Source organism: Populus nigra, chromosome 8, assembly GCF_951802175.1.
Source record: "Populus nigra chromosome 8, ddPopNigr1.1, whole genome shotgun sequence".
NCBI lineage: Eukaryota > Viridiplantae > Streptophyta > Magnoliopsida > Malpighiales > Salicaceae > Populus > Populus nigra.
Genome location: NC_084859.1, coordinates 15,108,044 through 15,118,031, shown reverse-complemented (window position 1 = coordinate 15,118,031; position 9,988 = coordinate 15,108,044). Strand labels below are relative to the sequence as shown.

General features: G+C 30.9%; 1 protein-coding gene across 1 annotated transcript; it reads left to right on the top strand.

Annotated features, from left to right (window-relative positions):
- The first annotated feature begins 1,822 nt into the window (after window positions 1-1,822).
- Window positions 1,823-6,595, top strand: LOC133701612 (AT-rich interactive domain-containing protein 2-like). The gene is made up of 2 exons (XM_062125585.1): window positions 1,823-3,410; window positions 5,078-6,595. Exons 1-2 carry the CDS (start codon window positions 2,403-2,405, stop codon window positions 6,002-6,004), a joined length of 1,935 nt encoding a protein of 644 aa, XP_061981569.1. The 5' UTR covers window positions 1,823-2,402; the 3' UTR covers window positions 6,005-6,595.
- Window positions 6,596-9,988: the final 3,393 nt, after the last annotated feature.

Genomic DNA, 9,988 nt, shown 5'->3' with positions numbered 1-9,988 from the left:
ATATCTCGAAAACTCAAACACAAACAAAACAACTCTCAAAAAACTTATTAAAAAATAGCATGCAAAACCCGTAATCTAGGTTATGAGACCGTGATAAATTTATTGAAATTTTTTTTTGAAGATAATCACAAAATCATTTAAGAAAAAAAAACTAATGAAGAACAATAAGATTGCATAAAACCGAATCCCTGATAAAACAATTATCGAAAGATGAAACCAAGAAAAAAGTCAATTATACAAAAGGAACTAAAAAAATTAAGGGTGAAAAACGCATTAATTAGAGGGCAAATAAAATTTTTTAGTTAGAGGGTTAAATGGAACTGAAAAATAGCTTTAACAAAAAAAAAATGACGGTTAAATTAAAAAAAAAAACTTTGATTGAAAGATGAAATTGAAAGGAAAAAAAACTTAAAAAAAAGGCCAAGAAAAAACATTAAAAAAAAATAAAGACTGAAATGAAAAACAAAACATTTAAAAAATTTTAATTGAATGACTAAATTAAAAAGAAGAAAAAAACTTCTATAAAAGGAATAAGAACAAAATAAGAAATCAAAAACAATGAGGGCTAAAATTAAAATTAAAATAAAATGATAAATTGTAATTGAAGGGCTAAATTAAAAAACAAAACTTCTTTAAAATGAATAAAAATAAAATAAGAAATTAAAAGAATGAGGACTAAAATTAAAAATAAAACATATGAAAAAGTGTAATTGAATGATTGAATTGCAAAACAAAAATACATCTATAAAAAGAATAAAAACAAAATAAAAAATTAAAAGAATGAGGACTAAAATTGAAAAATAAAAAGCAAAGAAGATAAAGATATACTTTATTTATCAGGAAGGAGAAAAGAAGAGGAAAAAAACAAAAGATTGTTGGTGAAAATCCGACTAGCACGTGCTGATATGTGCCACCTTAAGTAGAAGAGAACACAGTTGCGCATCAAGGGATATGATGGAAGGTTAAATTTGGCCATCAGGTAGCGTCACACATGTCGCTTTAATGACATGAATGTCACTCCCTCGTTGTCGTGTTATCAACACGAACCAATAGTTTTTTTATTTAAATATTCAAAAGTAAACATGACAAATACCAAAACACCTCTCATGACCTAATTAATTACATAAAATACCCATATGAAAGTATAAAAATATCCCCAAGTGCAAAGTATTGTTTTGTCTAATCCAAAGTTAAATTCGTACTTGTACTATACATGGACAATGAAAAACAAAAAAAAAAATATTGTCCAGCAGCCCAACAACTTTTTGATCTCAGAGAAAAAAAAGTATTTTTATTGTTAAGAATCTTACATAAAGTCAAGAAAACCCTTAGTCAACAATTTTAAATTTTGTTGATTTTGAAGGTAAAAGAATATTTTTACTATTTTTTTTAAAAAAATACAACTCAAAGCATTTTTTTTTAATGATCAATAGGCTAGTGGAAAAAACTAAAAAAACCTCAATCTCAAGGCTTAATTTTTTTTCCATTAAAAAATAATTAAGTAATTTTATTATTACAATTCACAAAAAAATATATCTCTTACTATAGTAAAAACAGCACGTGGTTTAAAAGTATATGATAATGTTAATGTTAATAACCCTTCAAAGGATTGGTGTCATAAAGAAAGCTCATTGAACCCAAGTTTTTATCTTTGCTAACTTCTATATATATATATATATATATATATATGAAAAGCGCAATACTCTTTGTTAATTGTGTGATAACCATACATGTCATTTTAACATATTATTAGTATTTATCCCTTCCACAAAATATTGGCAAAGAAAAAAAAAGGTTTATTTTTATTGGATTTTGCTTTAATTTGTTTCCAAGTTTAGATTTTTTTTCCCTTAATTACCATTCCTTTCTTGATACTAATCTTAATTATCATCCACCAAAATAATAAAATCTCTGTCTGTTCAATTAGATCCCAAATGTCCAAAACTTTCCAATTGGATTCGTGTGTGCTGGCAGCCACTGGACATTTTTTTCTTGGAACTCTCCAAACCTCGATCTTCTTGTCCCTCTTGTCCCCTTTCCAACTTTGTTGTGCTGGACATATTTGGCTGCTTTGAAAGAAAAAAACCCAGAATAGGAAATCCAATTCAAGACCAAGAAATGAGGTAATATCTTGAAAACCAGAGTAGAGTTAAGGTTGCCTTACACCTGCTCTTGTCCTGTAATATTTTTTATCATGTTCAAGATTTATGTCTACTTTTAGTTCTCTTATCTGATTTGTGTCTCTTAAATTCTTGATTTGTTGTCTGCACTAACTTATGAAAACAGAGCAAATAAAAAGAGAGTTTTGTTGCTATGTTTTTTATGGAATTTTTTTTTCTTTTGTTGATTTTTGATTTACGAGGTTTAAGGAGGAGATAGAAAAAAAAAATAGAATCAGGTTCATGGCAGGATGGTTAATTTTAACAAATGGGTCTACTTTAGATTGTCCTGATGATATTATTTATAGATACAAGGGTGGTAGTGGTGGTGGTTGTCCAGATATTAATCATCCTATGAAGGATGAGATTAAGGAGTGTATTGTTGTTGATGATTCCGATGAGGATGATTGTGATTGTGAGGATAAAGTAGTATGCTTGTTTGATGAAGTGGTTTCGATTTTTTTGAATGAGGCTGCAGATGGAGGGTGTATTAGGCCTATTCCAGCATTGCTCGGTGATGGGCAATCGTTAGATTTGTTCAAACTCTTTTGGGTTGTGAGAAAGAGAGGTGGGTTTGATTTGGTAAATGGTTTTTGGAGCTTTGTGGCTAAAGAATTAGGGTTGGATCTTCGATTTTCGCCTTCAGTTAAATTGATTTATATTAAGTATTTGTATGAGTTGGAAAAATGTATGAAGATTTGTAGCGATGAGAAGTTAAGAAAGGAGATGCATCGATGTGATGGGAATTTGAGTTTTTCGTTGTTGGAGCTAGAGATGCAGTTTAGAAGTTTGTTATTGCTTAGATGTGATAGAAAGCAGGGAGATGGTAAATTTGCTTCACTAGGATATAAGGTAAATGGCAGGTACATTGAAACGGACACTGGGAAGAGAAAAATAGGTTTGTTAGGCACCAAAGAAGTACATCGAATACACAATGATGTTGGAGATAGGAATGGTGATGATGATGAAAAGTTTCATGGTGAAAAGGAGAATTACTGTGACGATAGTGATGATGATGTTGTGATCTTGGATCCAAGTATTGCTAAGAAAGAATTCAATTCCCGCAAGAGAAAACGAGAATCTCTAACAAGAATGCTTAACTGGGTAATCCAAATTGCAAAATGTCCTAATGATCCTTCCATTCGAGTAATTCACAGAGGTGATGAGTTGTGGTCCCAAGCAATAAGGGCACGAGAAGCTCTCTTGCAAAGAAGGCATGTCAATCCTAACATCGAACAATCGCTCGTGCAGGTAAATTCTATACTTAAGACATAGTTTCAATTTTTTTCACTGTTTTAAATACTAATATATATTCAGGCTCACTCAAACTCCATGCAAGGTTTTTTATTTTTGAATAGATTATCGACCGATTGCTAATTTTAAAATGCACAAGATAATTGTTATGGATATATTCACAAAGAACATGGTACAAGAATTTCTATTCAAATGTTATATTTCTTCATCAAATTTGTACCGGGTTTGAAAAATACACTTGACTTATTTTTCATAGTTTTCATGCGTAAATTATTGACAATTTTCAAGATGGAAAACATTAGTTTCCAAACTAAAATTAAAAACATATAATTTCACCCCCTTTATACATGTGCTTTAATGAATATAAAATTACCAGATTGTTTTTCTATATATGTTTAGTTGATATTGTATATTTAACTTTTTCTATAAAAATCTAATAATTTTTGAAGAGTTAATTAGATTTTTTTTCTTTGATAAATTTTTAGTTGAGTAAAAATAAAAATTAATATGTGAAGATTTCATATAAATTATCATAAATGCAAAACATTAAGATGAATACGATAGAATATTCTTGCATTTTTCTATGAAGAAAATAATTATAATGCGGACAGTTTTTATTTTCTTGATAGAAACTTTATTTCTTTTGTTTGTTATTTTTTTTAGCACATGAATGCATCTTGCAATTTTCTTTCGAAAAAGGAAAACTTCAAATTAAGAAGAAAACTAGAATGAAATCTCTTCTAATTAATATTAATGATGTTAGCCCAAATCTGCTACGTTGTTAGCTCCCCAAATGGTCTTGTCATTTTAGGCCTTGCACTTGGCTCATAGGCTTGGTGATTTTTGTTGGTAATATATGCCTATTAGGGGCAGAGATTGCACCAAATCCTTATAACTAATTTACACATTTGACTCCTAATCAATATGAGATATTGACATCATCACAAATCTAATGTTACAGAAAGGTCACATGGTAGCTAGATGGGCCCAAGCACTAGAGAGTACCTCCGAGGAAGGAACCTTTGTTTTGCAGGATCTAAAAGCTTAAAAGCCCATCCTCTTCAAACTACCACGTGACCTCTCAACAAAATTAGATATCATGATGTAAGTCAACATCACAATGGCTATTATCCTAGTCAAAATGCATAAAACTAAAATTCCCTATAAGATGTCATTTTTTATACTAACTTTACAGCAACCTTTCCAGATAATTTAAATCTGAAGCTTTATCTGTTCTTTGCTGTTGATACTGGGCTAAATCACTTGATAGCGTATGAGAGATCATTATATTTTAATGCACTTGGGCTTTTAACAGATAATTATGAATTTGGTATGGACAAAGTTGTGGTATATGCCTTTAGTTCTAATAATTGCTTACACAAGAAATTCAGAGTCTTTTTTTTTTTTGGGGGGGCGGGGCATGCATATTTCAGAGACAAATACAAATGGCCAACTAATGGCCTTGTGAAGTTATTTGATTTTCCTGTCTCCCTGAACTGTTATTGCAGATCAATGATTCAAAATGCAATGTATTTTTTTTTTGTTCTAAACTATCTCAATGGGGCAATAATTGTGAAGATTTATGTTATGCTTGTTGTGTTTCATTGGAAAATTCCAATTGGAAGTTTGTTTGTAGCTAAATGATTTTACTTGTTTTCGTATAGGTATGCAATATGAACTTACAGAACAATCAAAAGATGCATCCATCCATGTTTGAGGATGTTAGTTTTCTAAGTGAGCAGTCTGCCGAGAGGTCAAGATGCAGCAAGCGGCATCCTGCTATAGTGAAACCTCATTTATGCTATTGTTGTAACTCATGTTCAGCCCATCAAAGTAAATCAGCAAGTCTTCTCAAGTGTGAGAACGCCTGTAAGGAGCAAGAACACGACCTTAAGCAAGAACTTGTCATTGATGATTTATCATCCAAACACACAACACTCAGTGGATCTGGGGATAAGCATGTCCGTAGGCATGTGGCTGTGGGTCCTCTCTTCCAAGCTGAAGTCCCTGAGTGGATTGGCGTGGTTTCTGAGAGTGCCTCTAAATGGCTGGGCACTCGACTATGGCCTTTGGAATGTGAAAACCATAATGCTCCAGTTGCAATGGATCCAATCGGAAAGGGAGGGATCAGTTTATGTGGCTGTCAGCTTCCAGGTTCAGTTGGATGTGTTAGATTTCATATTGCTGAAAAAAGAATGAAATTGAAGCTCGAACTGGGTCCTTTGTTCTATCATTGGCGGTTTGATCACATGGGTGAAGAAGTTTCACTTAGATGGACCACCGAAGAAGAAAAGAGATTCAAGGATATGGTCAGGTTTAACCCTCAATCTGCGGGCAAGTGCTTCTGGGACAACAAACGTAAGTGTTTTCCTAGAAAGACCAGGGAAGAATTGATAAGCTATTACTTCAATGCATATCTTGTTCAGCGCAGAAGTTATCAGAACCGTGTAACTCCAAAATATATTGATAGTGATGATGATGAAACAAAGTTTGGATCTCTGAGTGATGCTTATGGTCATGAAGCACTCACGGTTCCTGGTGCCAACATGTTGATCTGTTCTGAGAATAAACAATGCACCGATTTCACATAGACACCACAGCGTAACTCAATGCTCCCAAAAATTTTGATTGGACCAGGTGGTCGAGATGCAGTTGTGAACACTACTATTGCAGGCGGAGTTTTCTTGATAAACTGGGGAGAAAGAAATTGCATGATATGCTAAAAGTTCCCTCGCGCTACTTCTCGAGTAACTCGAATTATGCATTTGTGCATATTGATTTTCAGGAGCCGCGTTACTACTTAAAACGGCAGCATTATCTAGACCATCATCCCATACCAGCTACTGTATCTGGGATGAAGGAAATTTTAGGAACGAAAGAGAGTTGCAGATAGTGGTGTTTCTTTGGATTCAAGTGTTTTCTTGTGTGTTCAAAATGTTGTATATGGTTGCATGCCTGCCCGTGTGAATTCTTTAAACCATTGTTCAATGTTGTGGTGGACGTCGCAGTGGTTGTTTCTGCAATGGTAACTTTCCTTCTCCCACTACGTACCCTTTCGATGATGTTAAATATTCCTGGAGTAGTTACGTGTATTACTGGCAGTTTGAGGATCGATGTTCATAGAAAGTTGTACCATCTCAGTTTTTCTCAATCTGATCTCAAAGATGTCTCTTTGTTTATAACTGATTGCATCAGATTTAACTTACCGTTATGTTTTTGCCAGCATCCTTTTGCAGCGGAATTTGTTAGTGACATGGTTTTGAAAGCTAGCCAAGAGACACCTATTGAAAAAAATGAGAGGGGGATGATTTGGTGTAATAAGAGAAAATACCTTTTGTTATCAATACTAGAAAATTGGAAAAAATATCAAAAACATGGGAAAAAAATATTTTATTATTGTTTATCAATGGAAATTGCAATGAAGAATTTTGGTTAATAATTTCTAAGAGAAAAGACAACGAAACAAAAAAAATTAGTCAGCAATTTTATTGGTATTGTTGATGTGTTAAATTATCGATGAAAATTAAAAGATTTTGTAAAATCTACAATTTTTTTTTCTCTCTCCTCACTTTTTATTATTAGATTTTAATTTAGGTGGAATAAGCTTGAATTGAATAAATAATGGATAATTAATAAGTAATTAGTAACAATTAGGGAATTAATTGGTTTTTTTATTTATTGATGATATGATTGAAGATTTATGATTGTGATGATAATATTTATAGAGATAGTTATGGTAATAGTGGTTGTAATAATGAGGTGGTGACAATGACTAGTAGGGACTGTAATGAGGTGATGGTTATTATTTTGATGGTGAAAGTATAGGAAAATTATGATGAGATATTAATAAAATAGTGATTAAATTGATAAAAATATAGAGGTCATGGTAGTGAGATGGTGACAATGATTAGTAGTAATGGTAATGAGATGGTTTTTATTATTTTGATGGTGAATGTGTAATAAAGTTATGATGAGATAGTAACAAAATGTTAATTGTACTAACAAAGACAGTGGTAGTGGTAGTGGTGGTGGTGGTGTGGTCGATAATGGTGTGATGATGATTGTTGTTGAAATGATTAAATGATGATGTATTGTGAGTTAATAGGTTAACTATGATTTATTTTTATTAAATAATTAAATTTGTGTTTGATATTATGTTTTAATTTTTGAATTGTGTTCATTGCTTCTCGTAGGTATCTAGATAACTCAACCACTAAGGATAACATATCAAATATTTTTTTTTCGATAAAGCTCATTTCAAGCAAATGGATAGTAGAATAGAAGGACGATCTTTCTATGTAAATATTTTTTTTTTGTCTTGTGATGTTACTTGTTTTTATTAATTTATTTTAATGTATTGTATTATTTAGATGTAAAGCTCCTTATAGGTCTTAAATTTTTGTTGTGAAAATGAGTTTTTTGGGAGCAATTATTAGATAAAAGATTGTAGCAAAAAAAAAAAAAACTGATAGAATTGCCAACAAAATATTCTTTTCAATGCTGACGGAATATTTTTTCGGCAATTCTATCAATATTTTACAACGTCAATGAAAGTGTCGACGAACGAAGAAAAACCCAACAAAAAGGTTTCTGACCGTATTATTTCATTGCATATTCTGTCAGCATTTTTCAATGCGGACAGAATCTTCACAGACAATTTTAATTCTCTGGTGGTATACCATCTTACTTGTATAATAAACCAAAAGAAAATTTAAGTCATGAGGTGGCTTCTTCAATACCAGAAAGAAAAGTTATATTTTCTTGTAGAATTCGTTGAAGAAAGAACAATTAACTGGGAATGAAATAATTGTTCAATACCAGAAAGAAAAGTTATATTTTCTTGTAGAATTCGTTGAAGAAAGAACAATTAATTGGGAATGAAATAATTGTTCAATACCAGAAAGAAAAGTTATATTTTCTTGTAGAATTCGTTGAAGAAAGAACAATTAACTGGGAAAAGTTGTGCACTCCTCCTGTCGGCACCGTTTGGGAACGCGGCTGCGGCCGCATTTCCAAAAAATTTGAAAATTTTTTTTTATTTTTTTTTGTTAAAATTTAATATGGTTTGTACGTTTTAAATCGTTTTGATGTGCTGATGTCAAAAATGATTTTTAAAAAATAAAAAAACATCGTTGGCATGCATTTTGACACGAAAAGTTATTTGAAAAGCACCCGCAACCACACTGCCAAACACGCTCGGATCTCGGATAAGAAGTTGCGTGCCGGGGAGGTTTGGAGATGAATGATGAGCGGTATTGTCTGCTGTAAATCCCTCAAAGCTATATAATAAAAAGTAAATGTTATTGTCGTACGATAAAAAAAAAAAAAACCAAAAACCTAATAAAGAATTTTCGGTGCGGCCTAGATGGGCATGGATGGAGTTAAAGAATGTGAGACTAGGTATTTGAAAGATGTACACGGAGAGCTTCTTTTAGAATATTAAAAGTACGTGTTTGATTGTTAGTTTAGAATATAAAAATAAAAAATATATTTGGTTGCTGAGAATCATTGCCTAATACTGGTCATATCCGATTTTATTAAAAGTTTTTTAAAAAAATTCTCTTATTATTAATGAAAAAACTTAAATAATGTAGAGATTAACCTGATTAACTTTACAAGTTTAAAGATAATATGGATAATCAATGAAAACATAGTTTGACTCAACAAATTTAGGACTTCTTTTTATATATATATAAAAAAAGAATATTACAAGGAAAATATATTGGATCGGCCTGGATCAATTCAAGTTAACCAAACAAATCTATGATCTAGGTCATGAGATCATGATAATCCAATATAATAAAAATCTAAATAAATTATGAAATTTAATTCTCAATCAACCTAACATGGATAAAATAAAATTAAATTTAAAAAATAGAAAAAAATAGCATTAGTTACTTGCTAAACCCACAATCTGTGGGTTATAAAATCAAGATAATCTCATAGAAAGCAAATCAAAATAAATTATGAACCTTAATTCCTAGTTAACATAATATTGAATGATAAAATTGAAAAAAAATAATTAAAAAAAACACAAATAAAACGATCTGAGTCAACTCAGGTTATATCGTCAAACTCATAAAACTTGTCATGAGATTAAAATAACCTCATAGAAAATAAACTGTAAAAATAACCTAAGTTAACCCGAGTTAATCTGTCAAACTCATGATCTAGGTTTATGAGACTGAGATAACCCTATAAAAAGAAAATTAAAACAAAATATGAAACTCAATTCTCAATCAACTCATTGTTAAAAGATGAAATTAAAAAAAGTTCAATCTAAAAAAGAGAGACAATAAAAGAACTCGAATCTATCTAGTTTAACTTACAAAACTCACATTATAAGGTTGAATATCCTTATAAAAAAAAAATCAAAACAAATCATGAAACTTAATCTCTAATCAATCAAATATTAAATAATAGAAATAAATAAAAAATTGTCAATTAAAAAAAAAAACTTAAGTCAATTGGGTTAATTAATCCATCAAACTTATAATACGGATCATGAGATTCAGATGACCTCATAGAAAGCAAAACATAACAAATTATAAAACTCAATCTCTAAAAACTCAAAT